This window comes from Pteropus medius, unplaced genomic scaffold (assembly GCF_902729225.1).
Source record: "Pteropus medius unplaced genomic scaffold, Ma_sr-lr_union100, whole genome shotgun sequence".
In the NCBI taxonomy this organism is placed as follows: domain Eukaryota; kingdom Metazoa; phylum Chordata; class Mammalia; order Chiroptera; family Pteropodidae; genus Pteropus; species Pteropus medius.
In genome coordinates, this window is record NW_024341881.1 from 259,693 (window position 1) to 275,219 (window position 15,527).

Sequence of the window (15,527 nt, forward strand, 5' to 3'; positions counted from 1 at the left end):
CACTTTAAATTATTCTAATTAAAATTAACTCCTTTTATAAGATTTATGATTTCATATTCTGTATTGTAGTCATTTCTCTAGACAGGCAATCACATTTCTTAAAAATGTGGGGGGTTTTGTTTGTTTGTTTTTTAACCAAACAGTATTTCTAGGAAATAGGACTAGGCAAACTCTTACCAGAGTGTTTTTCCCCTTCCTGATAAAGATGAATCATTCCAGAAATAGAGGTGATGATAAGGCAGAAAAGATAAGGACTGACTTTTGGTTCAGACAAAGTAGGCAGTTTTTTACATGACTGATTTTATAGGAAGGGCTGATGTGTTTTAAAATCTCTTCCCCACAACCTGTTTGCCTGAAATTCTTCTATTCATTCAGTTCAAAGGCTTTTGCCAGTGTACGGCAAAAAGAAGTAGAACCTCTTTGTATTTAAGCAATATGAAATATTAGCATGAGATGCAGATTGAGTTTTCCTGTGAAGACAAAGAAACATATGTGGCTCAATGATAACATTAGATTCAAAATTAAACAAGTTAGAAACACAAAGGAAAATTTAGAATAATGATAGGTATTAATAATTTCCAATAGCAGATAATAAAAACGAATGCAGTCAATTGGGAAAAGGGAGAGTGTCTTTGATGATTTCTTTCTCCTTGTACTCACGATTATCTAAGGAACAAAAAAGCTCCTTCTCTTGTGGAAACATTTCAAAATCCTTAGCACCTTCAGAAAAGCCTCCCTCAGCTTACCGTTTCCCATTATCAGGATGAATGAATGGCTTGATGGAAAAATGACAGTTATTATGCCACCAAACATCATTGCTAATTTTCCCTGGGGAATCATAAGACTAGAGGTTACTACAAGAAAGGCTACATAGTACATAATGAAGAGCATCAGAAAGATTATCACTGCCTTTATGGCCCTCATGTGGGCCTCTGTGCTGGGGTCTCTGAACCCTGTGGCATGAAATTTCATCTGCTTGGTGTGTCTAAAAAGGGAGAAAAGTAGCAAGAGAAATGAGATCAGGCAAAGAACAAAAGGAGGTATAGCACCCAGATTCAGGGTAATCTGTTTGAAAGCATTTGGGATTTTACTCACTTTGAATTCCCAAGTTATGTTTTCTTCATGATCGACCTTGAAATAATTCCAGGAGCCCTCATTCAATGAAATACTAAAAATTAAGGAGATGAGAAAAGACACAAGAAGAATCCCAAGGATGATCCTGTTAATCTTTAGCTTCATCCAGAGGAAAAATGGGTGGGATATATTGGCTATTCTGAGTAAATAGAAGATGCTAAGGCAAGAGGTAAACCAGACACTTGAATGATTGCAGAGTGTCCAGAAAACATCCAAAATGTTCATGACTTCATCATGGTCATATGTTTCTGGAGAAAGAAGCTCTATGATGCCATCTAAAAATATTACACACAACAAACAGATTCTGGAAATGGCTAAGCTGACCAGGATGATATCAATCAAGGAGATATCTCTCTTTTTGAGCCAACCAATGCAGTTAACCAGTACAATGAATCCATTTCCCCAAATTCCTATAGTCATTTCACCAGCAATCAAGATCATGTATATTGCCTCCATTGTATTTAGCATGTCAGCAGAGAGTTCTGATTTTGGATATCACTAATGATGAATTGACCTTCAGTTGACCAGTGAAGAATAATATATATGTCTGCCACATAGGTCATGCAACAACTGTCTTTGTCTTCTTTTCCTACTGTGATCCAGGTCAAGAAGAGAGACAGTTTTGCTTTGGGCCGGAACTGCCTAAAGACTTCACTGATTCAGGCCAGTAATTTCTTTATGTGGAGTGATGATGGAAAGGCTCTAAGATGCAAATAGAAATGGATCTGATTTCTTGGATTTGCACAACCTTTCTCATTTTAAACTTGGCATGTTTTGGATTCATGTGAGTCACTGACCAGAAACTTCATGAAGGAATCAATTACTTGGAAAATAAAACTAAAATTTAATTTGGAAATGTGGCATTATTACCATTTCTAATGATTGGCAAAGCCCCAAAATCGTGACTCATTTTGTGCAAATGCACGTTTTGAAGCTTACAGACAACTGTGAATTTAAAGTGTAGACAGTTAATAATTTCAGTCTCAAAGTCACATTAACTTTGTTAATTAGGATCACTCATGTAGAATAGTAGTACTTTTCAATTTCTTAGAAAAGACATCTCTTTAGACTTTCAGCTCTTTCACCCTGTAATGTGAAGGTCTGAGGGCTGGGGATGCCAGAGTTGTACCCGTTGTTACTCAGCTTCACCTCAGAATTTGTATTTGTATGTAACCTATTATGGTTAAAATCTGGTGCCATTTTCTTAATAAGCTTTTATAATAATGGATACCCATTTCAAAGACAAAACATATTTGATCAAATTTTTATTATTTGTATACTTTTCCCCCCATGTTTTATGACTTAAAGCATATAGCATCTAAATTCATAAAACAATAAACCATACTATACTGGCATTCTTTTGCATTGACTTTAATATTTTACCAACTTAATATGTCAGCTGGAGGAGTTCAGGTTTTGCTTTAACTGGAGGAGCTGCCTTGTCAGGGGCAAAGGACTTGAGGTGATGACCTCAAACAAAAGCCCCAATGTTATTTGCACATGTATTTTAAGAATACTGGTAGTAACAGACATTGAGTATAAGAACTGGAGACAAAGAACCCCACCCATTAGGTGGCATTAGGTGGCGTTAGGAGTCAAGTATCTCCTCATATATTTAAGAGCCTTTTGAATTTGTTTTTTTGAACTCTATAGGGTTTGCTAATTTTTCTACCTTTTGATCAATTTCTAGGTCTTTATATATTAGAAAGATTAGCATTTCTATGTTGTGAATTGATAATATTTCTCCAGTTTGTTTTGTGTCTTTAGCCTTTTTTTATATTTTTAAAAATGCAAACAGAAGTTTTCAGATTTTATATAGTTATACTTATCAATCTTTTCTCTTATGACTTCTGGATTTTGAGTTATAGTTAGAAAAGTATTTTCCATTAAATTTTCCTATATTTTTCTCTATTGCTCTCATGGTTTGCTTTTTTTTCAATTGAAAATTTTTTTTAATTAATTTTGTATATACACACACATATATAGTCAAGTATGGATACAACTTTATTTTACTATGGTTGGCTAGCCTTCTGCTTCGAGATGCTACCTTTATTTAAATGATAATTTCTCTTATATATTTACCAGTCGAGTGGCTACTGCTCTTGACTCTTATTGTGCTAAGAATGACTAAAAGGACTGTGAGTGATATGGCTACTTCTAACTGCATAGAATAACTTATGACAATTTGAGATTTTAAATATTCAACTGGTGACAGTCAGACAATCAATGATCTTATATAGTGGTCCTGAAAGATTATCTTATTTTTTTATAGCTGTAAGCCAGACATAAAAGTTAATTGTTTATATAAGAGAATTACTATATAAGATGTATTCACAGACTCATCAATTCTCACCAAATGAAATTTAGAGCAATGATAGGAAAACAGTAGGAACTTCACACTGGGAATGATGACATCTGTGTGAACTTGGATAAATAAAGGTGAGATTCTTAAACTCATTTTCTCATGCAAGCAGCCAATCTTCCCATGTCACAGGGCATTAGCCTTGCTTTATTTGAAGACCCTGTAGCAACCTAACCTGGAAAAGTTTCCATGCAAAGGGATGCTTATTTTCCTCAAAATCTACTTCAATAACCATTTATTGGCTCTAAACCCATAACCAAAGTCACAGGTCAGCATGCTCCAGGCAATGGCTGGTGGAGGAGAGGAAGAAAGGCAATTACAAAGTCTGTCCATGAACAGATGAATGGATAAAGAAAATGTGGGATGTGTATACACACACACACACACACACACACACACACACACACACACCAGAATATTATTCGGTTACAAAAAATGAAATCTTGCCATTTGTGACAATATGGATAAAACTCGAGGGCGTTATGCTAAATGAAATCAGTCAGAGGAAGACAAATACCATTTGATCTCTTTTACATGTGAAATAGAAAAAACAACAAATACTACAACAACAACAACAAAACAAGCTCATAGATACAGATAATAAATTGGTGAAGAGAGTATTAAATATTTAACAAATAATAATAATAGTATGATGCAAAATTAAAAAATAAAACCACCAAAAAAACTACACAAATTTTTAAAAAGGAACAGTGGTGGTCATATTTAAATATTTTTTTAACATTCATTATGGAAAATTCAAACATATAGAAAGAAAACAGGAAATACAATAAATCTCCATGTAACATCACTCAGTTTCAAAAAGTATTTTAATATTTAACTTTTGAAATTTTTTTATTCCAATTGGTTAATCTGAGATTAATCATATTTTTGAACCCCTTATAGATGACTTGACCTTTTAATCTGGCTTACCAAAAAATTATTTTAATAGTATATATTGGCATAGGCTATATGATATGCTAGTATCTGGAAAGAGCGATTCAAAATACGCTGTAGAAAGCACAAGTAAATGCAGTTTTATTTAACATTTAGATAGCTGTGAGAAATATTCTTTAATGAGTGTCTATAAAAAGAAAAGAAAGGAGGTAACTTTACAAGAAGATAAGGAAAAATAGACTCTAAATTGTAATAATGTCAGTAAAGGAGACCCAGAGAACTCTGGTTAAACATTCTTGGAATGTTTTTGCTTTGTACCTGAGGATAGCCTCAGGACACAGAAAATTCCATCAAAGCCCAGTCTCTTTTTGTTAGAAAGAAAGGAAGAAGAAATCAGTCTGAGCTGTGGAGAGGACACAGAAGGATCTAGAAAGCTAGAAATCCTAATAGATATGTGAGACTGTGCCATCTGTACTAATTCATTACTCGTACATACTCTGAATTTTCTTAGTTATAAATTTTGCACCAGGTATATTATTAAATTACAAATATTAACTAGTTATAAGTAATAAGACATATATGCATAGAAACAAACACATACCAACACATCTCTAAAAATTTTATTTTTAAACTGATGTTAAAAATTATTTATTAAACAAACTAACAATAATATCACAAGATATTGAATGAGATAATGCTTCAGCTGTTTTTGTTTATGTGATAAAATACTTCTGGACATAATAAAGAGATAAAAATTAAACTTGCAGGTTTTTATAAGAAGGCAAATGGATGGTGTCATTCTATTAAGTGAGATTCAGTACTCATAGAGATCATTCACTAGAGTAAAGAAATTGATTTGCATCTTAACTGACAGACAGGATCAGACCATACTTAAATTTCAAGGTATGTAGAATTGGATTATTTTAATTAACATTTTAATGGTAAACTTTGAGGAATTGAATGAAGCAGGTCGAAGGTTATCATTGGGAAACAGAAATACTCTGGGGTCAATTTGTAAAATCGGAAAAGATGAAGACAAAAAGAAATCATGTATGCAGATGATTAATAACTGACATTAGTGAATTTCTTGATAAACTCAGATATGGAATCTTACTTTGCCTTCTGAGTCCTGGTCTTTTTCCATATATCTCTATTTCCTTACTTTAGGAATATGGATTAGTTTGGGGAAGGTATTATGCCTATATTCAAATGGGAATGTAAATACACTACAGCATATGAGCAGAGTTACCTATGCCTACTGGAATGCCAGCCTTGTCTATCTTTCCTTGCTAGAAATGAAACGCAAATGATCTCATATCATTTGCTCCCATCGAATAATTTCTTTAGGTTAGTTGTCCTTTAGATTTCATCTTAGCACTGAGAGGTTAAAGAAAAATCTTAGTTGACAAAGTTTAGATTTCTTTTCATTGTAGAAACAATTTATTTTAGAAATGTGCAGTTCATTGATTATTTTTGTTTCTACTAGAACACATAAAATGTTAGGAAGTAAGTAGTCATTTCTCATATCTCTTGTTATCAGTAGTGATCAAACAAACCTACCTACTGAGATCTTTCTTCAAATTCATTTTATTTTTCTTGTTGAAATATTGTTTACCAACAATATTTGTGTGTTGTGTGTTGGTAAAAATCTTCCGTCTTTTACTGACATTTTCTCTTTCATTGGGCTACTAATTATTGCTGGTTGAGTCAGGCAAGTGACTTTATCTCCACGTTTATAAATCAAGAACAGAATGCTGCCCTAATGGTCTTATTTTCAAATAACTCATTTTAAATACTCTTTGACTTTCTAGTAAATCATCAGCAAACACCTTATATTCTCATCCATTTTTCTAACAGTTTGTTTTCCCTTTTTGTTTGAACTTGAGGTCTTAAAATTTTTTGTACAGTGGAATCTTTGACAGTCTGATGAAAGCTATGATTTCCCCAGAATAATGTGTTTAAATGGACAAAATAAAAATACATAAAATTTCAAAGGAATCCAGGTAGATTAAAATATACATATTTGATATCCATAGAAGATAGGAAAGGAGAAAAAACTTGAAGAAAGCATAAAAAATAAAGACATGAGAAAATAGAAAATTGATATAACTGCAATTACAATAGTATAAAAATGTTTACTCAGTGATCATACTTTTGAGATTCAAAAATTAAATAAAATAACAAAAATCAGAGATTTGTTTTCTATAGGAGACAATAAAAGAAAATTATAGAAATGTTGAAATACACAGATGGAAAACACATAATAATCAAGTATGAAGCAAAGTAACAAAATTAGTGATTTTTAACATGGACAAAATAAAATTAAAGCAAAACCTGAGTGAGCAACAGAGGGTTTTTAGTATCAGTACAGAAAATAATAGCAATAAAAGTAATGACCACTAAATCACATAAACTTATCAATATTGCTTCAAGTTAAATGCAGCTATAAATGAAAAAATTACACAGACACAAATAATTATGAATGTCTGTTTATTAATTATCTGCTTCAAGTTGTCATATTAGAAACATGGATAGAGACATGTAATATCATTAACATGGTTTATTTAATACGTATAAATTCATCTTTAGCCTCATTAAATTCCTTTCAAGAAAACATGGGCCATTCACAAGATGAGATCATATATTATGCCAAATAAATCTTATCCTAGGCTAAATATGTTGTCTAATCTAACTTCAGTAAAATGAAATTTCAACACAAAAATAACCATTACATATGTCATATAACTAGAAAATTACTCTGTTTAATAACTCCTCAATTAGAAGAAAATTACAAAGGATATTTTGAAATTCTTGGAACTGAATGACAATTTAAGAGCTATGTGTCAACACTGTGGAAGGTAACTAAATCAATATTTAGGCAGAAAATATATAGGTGTTTATACTATACTAAATATCCTATACCAAAAACAGATTGAAAAGAGGCTGGAAAAAGAACAATCAACTCTTGCTTTTGAGAATATACAAACCAGATGTCTGGAAAAATACCTCCAGCTCTAAATACATAAAAATATGGAACAATAAGTCTTTAGAATTATTTTAAGTGCATGGCCCAGCTGTCAGATGCCAAAATTGTGGGAAAGCACAAATTTTGAGAGAGAAAAAGTGCTGAAAATAGAACCTGTGGGGCATTTCCAATCTCTTTTAAACTAGAGCTTATGTTTTAAAGGACCATATGCTTGTATGATAAGGTATCTAGCTCAAGACTCTCCAAGACTGGAAATGAGATAAATACTGTCAATAAACCAGGACCTCTGAAAGGCAATTCTTTAAAGGGCAATGAGAAAATAATATATGTCCATCAAGTTAAAATTAAGGGTACTTATCTCTCAACCATGACACTGAATTGAAGGGAGAAAGTGAAGATTTGTTGTTCTGAGAATATCTAATTATATCCTTGCACATGTGTATATTTGGGACCAGAATTTGTACTACCTGTGTAGCCTTTACTACTTTTGTGGGTAAAATTACAAACTGAAAATTTAATTTAAAGAGGTCCAAGACTGATGGGGTCCTCTGTCAGCCTCACAAGCAAAGTTAAATTCTTTTTAGTAAAGCACACTATAAACTTGACCTCAAAGAACTTCCACAGATAAAGTTCTAATGAAACTGAGTTCAAAAGAGAATATAAATAAATATGATGACCAGCAGTCGTAATCCAGAGTCAGCACAAATGATAAACTAAATAATCAGATGTTAGATATTAGATTAGCAGACATCAGAGTTAGTAATTATATAGTTCATAAAAATGCTAAGGAATACTCTTTAGCTCTTTTCTCAAGGAAAGTTAACCAGATTTTATTTATGCATCTTGTCTTTTGTTTAATTATATTTCCCTGATTTCTTAATTATTGCATAAATTGTTATCTAGAAATTAACTGAAAACTAAATGAAGAAAATAAAAATCATCTATAATCTTATCAACCTATCTATGTATCTATATCTATCTAAAATTTATCTTAAAATCAATGTGGGAACATCTTAACAGTAGTTAGTTGAGTATTACAAATATGCATAATCTTAACTTCTTCAGACCTTTCTGTGTTTTTTATTTTAGGTGCAATAAAACTGTATTGTTTTATCAGAAAAAGGAACATGTAACAATACAACTAAACCAAAACTTGCAAAAATAGCAGTAAGAGAAACCACAAAGGGAAAAATATAGATTTGAGTTCACATAAATTATCAATTTATTTCACCAAACACCACAAGCTAAGTTATTTACAAAACAGCAAATTAATAAAAAGCTTATAATACATATGTGGTATAATGTTAATATATAAAGTGTTACAAAATTAGTAAGAAAAACCATAGGCATGGAAAAAATAAGAGGTAAAAAAATTAATAATTTCCAAAATTTATATGCCATTTGTTAATAATTTATATGTTAAAATTTATGTCATTTGTTAATAATTCTATAAAAATTCTTAATGTCACTAATAATCAAATATATGAAAATTAAAAAGATGTTTTTGTGATCAAAGTAATGACATTAAACATAACCTTGGTTTCAAGATTGAAATAAGATGGCTGTTTTTTCAACTACTGAAATATTAGTTTAATATTTCTACAGGGCAATTTATAAGTTCTGGAAGGAATTTATAAAATTTTCCTTTATTGGAATTTCCCTTAACTTAATTAAAAATGCTGCATTCTCTATATAGTAGTCATACTAGACTTTTCATTTCCTGGAATGCTCTATATTCCTTCTTGCCTGAAGACCTATTCAAAAGCTGCTTCCCTACCCCAAATCTCTCCTGCTCTGCCCATCATACTGTTATGTAATTTTCAGATCTCAAATTAAACTATCTCAACCTCAGTAACGTCTCTATTCCCAGGACCAAGTCAGGTTACTTGCTTAGCATCCTTTAGCTTTTTTCTCTCAAAAGCATAAATATAATTAAATTAATGTTTGTTATTTATTTGTTTTTCTATTAGAATATCTTATTCTTTATACTGGGCTCTTGTTTAGTACAATATCCTCAAGCAGAGTCAGTGTTCAAAATATATTTATTGAATGAATTAAGCTTTTATATTTAGAAATCTTCCAGGCATCAAGTTGCCAAAATAAGTCACTCACTTCACATCTTGGGTTGGATATAAATATACACTTAAAAAATCAGGATTTGAAATATGTCTGTGAGTGCAAGTGTGTGTATGTAGGAATATATATGTGTGTAAGAAACCCTAGAGTAGAATACTTTATACTTCATACTGATTCTATCCTGGGTCAGTTTGTGTCCTTGGCATAACTCAGTAACCATGTTAAGTCCTTCGAATCTGTACTTCTAGCAGAATCTTTACTTAACCCTAATTGGTTCATGATTTTGCTTCATTTCAAATCAGTGGAATATAAAAACTCATTTTATCAGTGCTCTGATGTCCTCGCTCCCATATGCAGTCTGCTTCCTGAGCTATTTTTCACAGAGCTACACCTGCTACTATGACTACTGCTACAACATCAAACCAGTAAAAAAAAAGAAAAAAAAAAGACTTTAAGATTTAAACTGAAAATAAACATAATCTTTTAAAGAATTAAGATTGCAAACTCAAAAGAAGCATCTCTGTCTCTGTCTCCAACTTCCATGTTCTAAATGTCAAGATAGATCGTAACTTTCTTTGGATCTTCTTGGTGAAAGGGTGCCAATGCTTCAGGGAAGTCAGGTAAAGCACAATGAAAAGTCTGGTTTTAGACGCTTACTCCCACCATCATTATCTTTACAGTATATAGTCTCTGAGTTGTTTTTTCCTGGGAGGTTTGTAAGAAGAAGTTCCAGGGTAGGGAAACTGAGCCACTAAATTTGCATGTGGGATTAAAATCTCGTTAAAGGGTGATATTTCCTGAGGTGTCATCAAAATAATTATGGAAGATTTTAGTGTTATTCAATAACATAGTTAAAACCAATGCAAAAATGTTGTGTAAAGGAAACATCTTCAGGCCTTTTCTCACTAGTTTATTCTCATAGAGCATTCATGTCTCCCCAGGCCTGTCTATGCAGTCCTGAGAGGTTCCTCTTTCATCCAGCACTTTAAATGCTGTACTACCTTTAAAGAGGCTTGCTTTAGCTTGCTGTTTCCTAGAATTAAGATAACCACAAGGATGACCCCATGGATAGAGGAATGTGATTATCATACTAAAAATAAACAGCAATTTGTTTTCTGACACAGGAAAACACAATAATTCTATGGCAATGCCTATAAAATGCAAGACAAAGAGGATGGTAAAAGATATCAAAACTTTCATTGCTTTCACATGTGCTTCTGTGTTGGAGTCTCTGAAACCTGTGACATTCAATTGCAATGCCTGCTGTGTCTCCAAAGGGAAATGATTAACAAGAAGCATGTAATCAAGGATAGTGCACAGAGGAAAATGACTCCCAGATTGAGCAAAGAATTTATTTTTATGTATGTTGAGCATCCACGTTGTGTTTCTATTACTCATTCTATGATCATTACTAATCTCTATACTTTGTAGGAAAGCAAGTAACCATGAAATGAGCAAGAATTCCATCAGAAAGGGAACAGCCCTGTTGATTCTACTCTTCGATCAGAGAAAAATGTGGCGGGAAAAATTTGTAACTTTAGGAAATAAAAAGATGCTGAGGTTGGTGACAAACCAGATACTTAATTGATTGATAATCACCCATAAATAACTAATATATTCAATTAGATTTCCAGATAAATATATATCTGGAGAGAAAATCTTTATAAATCTATCTGTAATTATTATCATATCCGAAAAAGTCTTGAAGGAGCTAAGCCAATGAGAATCAAGCCAATTACAGAAAACTTCTTATTCTTGACACAGTCAGTGCAGTTTACAAGTCCAATAAATCCATTCTTTAAATCCCCAGTATTGATTGTATTGATTCACTAACTGCCATAAAAATGAGGAGGCCTTCCACTGCGAAGCCCTGATATTGTTTCTTTTACATATATTTTGTCTAATAATTTTTACTTTCATAATAATTGATTTCATTCCAGAGTAAATTAATGTGATTTACTCATGGAACCAATTCCCCCATTTCACTTTCAGAAATTTCGTTGTCGTTCTTAAATGAAAAGGTCAAGAAAACATATCTTTCTTGTTTTTGCTACATTTAGAAATCATATACTTCTTTAAAGTTCTTGAAATTTTTAATAAAAAGCCTCCCACTGATTAAATAAATTTATTTAAAATTAACCTTTTTTTGCAATATATTTTTCTTTCTTAATTAAAACCAAATCCTTCATTAGTAAAGTCTCATAAAGTGGCATACCAGACTAAATCAACTAATTTAGGTGTTGTTATTAAATAATAAAATCAAGAGCCAATAAGAGGGGTTTAATTAATTCTTTTTTACCCACTCTTTTTTATTTTTTAATCAGAAGATTTGAGTTTGAATCTTAACACTTACATCTTACTGTGAAGTCACTAAATATGATGAGCATCAGTATTTTCATCCTAGAAAATGGTAACCATTGTAAATATTTTGTAAATATTATGTGAGGATTAAATTAAATAACTGTGTCAAATTACCTAAGATATTTCATGGAATCCAGGTGAGTTTTGCTCTTACCTCAGTACCTAGTCTACAGAGATTTTAACAGACTCATCGATACAGAAAACAGAATGGTGGTTATCAGAGGGGAAGGGGAAGGGGGAGGGTAAAGGGGGTCAAATATATGGTGACGGAAGAAGACTAGACTTTGGCTAGTGAGCACACAACGGAATATACAGATGTTGTATTATAAAGTTCTACACTTGAAACTTACATAAAGTTATTAACCAATATCACCCCAATAAATTTAATTAAAATTTTAAAAATATTTTTTAAGCATAAAAAATTCTATAGGACACAAAATGAAAGCAGCAGTAGAACCAAGGGGACCGTCAATGAGTCGTTTTCCCACAAAATGTCAATAGTTCTCAGTTCCTGCGTGCTGTGAAGAATCACGTTCCCTTGATGCAGGACGCATTTGCCTTAGCAAATTCACAGCAGTCCGTCTCAGTTTTCTGTTCCCCAGGATCATATGGATAGGGTGAATTGAAGGATACAGCAATACTACAGTCTCACAGATAATCATACTTAGTGAGTTTTCTCTTGTGGAGTAGGACCAAAGTAACAGGATAGTGAAAAAATAGTGCACAACCAAGAGAATGATGAAAGAAATCATAGTATTTCTGGCTCTCACATAAACCTCTGTGTTAAAGTCTCCAGATCCTTTGGCGTAATGCATCGTCTGCCGGATATGTCTCCATAAGGAAAGGATTAACAGGAAAAAAGAGATTAGCGACACAACCATGGGAATGAGAGATCCCAGGTTCAAGAGAATTTTATTGTTAAAGTATTGGGTTTTACGCATATATTCTTTCCAAGTCCAGTTTCTTTCTATTTTTAAATATTCGCTGACCTTAAAAGCATCAAATTTTATGTTCAGAAGATCAACAAACAAAGAGAGAAAGAAACCCAACAGAATGGTGATGACAACTCTATCTCGTCTCCACTTCAGCCAGAGAAAGAAGGGGTGGGAAAAATTGGACAGTTTGAGGAAATAGAAGACACCGAGGGAGGTGGCACACCAGGTACTGATGTTGTTGTTCAGATCCCAGAAGAAATCACTAACTACTATCATCATTAGGTGATTTTCAAATATTCCTGAGTAGAACACTGTTTTAAGGCTATCTTCAAAAAGCATGCATATCATGCCGATCCTGGAGATGGCCAAGCTTGTGAAGATGAAATCTAACAGGGAGATTTTCTTGCTTTTGACCCAGTCAGCACAGATTACAAGTATGATGAATCCATTTCCCCAAATACCTGTTATAAATTCCAAAAGTTCAATGATTATAAAAACATTTTCAATTGCACTTGACATACCTGGAAAAGTAAAATTCCAGTTACTTCTCTCACTGCTGCTAGATTGTTTTTCAAATGACTTTTTGAAAATGATAGAACTGTTGAGAATGCTCTTCTTTAAGGTTTTATTTTGGAGTCTGCTTCAGGCCAGAAAAATATCCAACCCCGATTGATGTGAGAAAACACTATTGGTAGCCTCATAAAAAAGCAGTTTCAAACATGGAAATCCTCCAAACGGCAGTCGTTCTAAGTACCAATTCAATTACTAAATGCACCTTTTTGGCATTGTCATGAGCTGAATTTTTCATTTATGAGGTTCACTGAAAGCTGAACTTACATTTGCGAACAGGCAAATAAGGAGACGTTCCATGACATTGTTTTATGCTCTCTTCCTCTTAAAGCAGAAAATTTTAAATCGATACACGTAGGAATTCAAAGTAACAAATTACAAATAAATTTTATGTGTTTCCTTTTAAATTCTGACTTCTGGGATTAAATATGGCCAACATCCTGAATTCCTAGTTGCCTGCAGCTTTAACTTCAGGATCCTTAAGAGATATAAACACCATGTCATCATTTATAAATTTTTTATTAGCATCTCAGGTCCTCTAGGCTCTCCTCTCCACTGAAAGTTGTAAGTAAAGAAAAGTAGAAAGATTAGTCCATGGTTAATATTATAAAACACTATGTTAGCCAAATGAAAAAACAAAACCAAAAAGAAATGAACAACAAAACCACATTCATTCACTAAATCTTGCCCACTGATTTTATTGGCACATGTAGATATATTTTAAAACATGAATATTCAGGAAAATCAAAATAATGAAAGAGAAATACTAGACTGAACAAACAAAAGATCTAACTTTCAAAAAAATGCAGTTATTGCAGGGGACATAGAATATTAAATAAATATTAAATTAAGCACGATTGGTGGATCAGAGGAGTTTGACAGACTTTTATAACTATAGAAGAAAAAGGATGTAAAGGCTTCATAAGCGAAACAGTGGTCCTATCTCTGCCAATCCCTCTCTCAGGCCACCATCTTTTTAAATTTTTCTATCTTCCCCTTAGCCAGCGAGGTCATAATATTTCAATGTCTTTGGCCACAATAAACAAATCCTAATAGTTTGGGCGATACCTGAGATTTTGATAAGAAAGACCTTAAGGGCTTACCTACAAAAGCATATTTCTAAACTATCTGATTCTTATGTCTACAAATAATAGCTAATATTTATTGAGATCTACTCTATTTCAGCACTGCTATAAGTGTGGTGTGTGATTGCAGGTAGTGTCGGACAAACCTAAAAATTGTATTTTAGTGGAGGCTAAAGGGCTTATTAAAAGAGAGTTGGTTTTCTGGCTTTAAATTCTTACTCTGGAATAATTTTCTCTTTTGCAGAACATACCATACTTGCAAAATGATTTTTTGCCTCAGTTGTTGTTGAGTTTCAACTGCAGTATGTCGTGGATGGTTAATAAGTTACCTGTGTCTTCCTTCCTCTTATAACCCAAGGGTGTCAAAAAAAAAGTCTTATGTTTGACTACAGGAGCAAGAAGCATCCTCATAGCAGAGTCATTTCTGCTAATATACTGGACCCCCGCCTGTTTCCTAACCGGCCTATCAGGAGATGCTTTCTGACTGTGGTAATTACTAATAAACTCAGAAGCTTTGGTTTTTAATAAAAAGAGAAAATCTATGGATGTTTTAACCTTTTAAATTAAGAAAATTACTCCGTTAATTTTAGCAAGTGTTGGAAGAGCCCAAAGATCTTTGACTTCTTGGCTTTTGAGGGTTTTTTTTTTTCAAGGCTTTTCAGGACAGATACAAGAAGTGAACTCAGGAATCTGCCCACATTTACACACTTCTTATCCAGGCATCATATACGCTTAGTTGAATCCACTTTGAGGGGGGAAGGGTAGCTCTTGCACATGAAGACACGACCCGTTCATGTGTTACTCTCAGGGGCTCCCAAATGTGAGTGGAAACCAGCCCTCTAATAACCTTCTTCTCATGAAGCGTGTTTTCCATTCCACTTTCACCTGCAGGATTTCGGGAGTGCAGAGTGCCTCTGTGTTTAAGAGATGGACAGTTTTTGTGCCACAGACTTGGTAGAGTCCTACGTTTGCTAGAGCTACTTAAAGCTGTTAGCTAAATGCTAACACACTGTGAGTGATCCTTATTAGAAATGAATAAAAACCATTTCTTTACTTCACAGCAGACAAGCCCAGCACCTCCATGTAAGCCAATCTGGTAATGGCCAAAAGGAAGGAGTGTTGGG

The 15,527-nt window shown here is 33.1% G+C and overlaps 2 protein-coding genes across 2 annotated transcripts; both read right to left on the reverse strand.

Moving 5' to 3' along the window:
- Positions 1-666: 666 nt before the first annotated feature.
- Positions 667-1,602, reverse strand: TAS2R9 (taste 2 receptor member 9). The gene has a single exon (XM_039853187.1). It carries the CDS (start codon positions 1,600-1,602, stop codon positions 667-669), a length of 936 nt encoding a protein of 311 aa, XP_039709121.1.
- An 8,797-nt stretch (positions 1,603-10,399) lies between these two features.
- Positions 10,400-12,628, reverse strand: TAS2R10 (taste 2 receptor member 10). Its single transcript, XM_039853363.1, is given in 7 exon segments — positions 10,400-10,501; positions 10,503-10,711; positions 10,714-10,796; positions 10,798-11,140; positions 11,143-11,248; positions 11,251-11,334; positions 12,584-12,628. Coding segments are annotated over 7 exon segments (972 nt in total).
- Positions 12,629-15,527: the final 2,899 nt, after the last annotated feature.

Excerpts from the sequence above, each read along its gene's own strand:
- TAS2R9 (XM_039853187.1), bottom strand. The coding sequence starts at position 1,602 with ATGCTAAATACAATGGAGGCAATATACATGATCTTGATTGCTGGTGAA.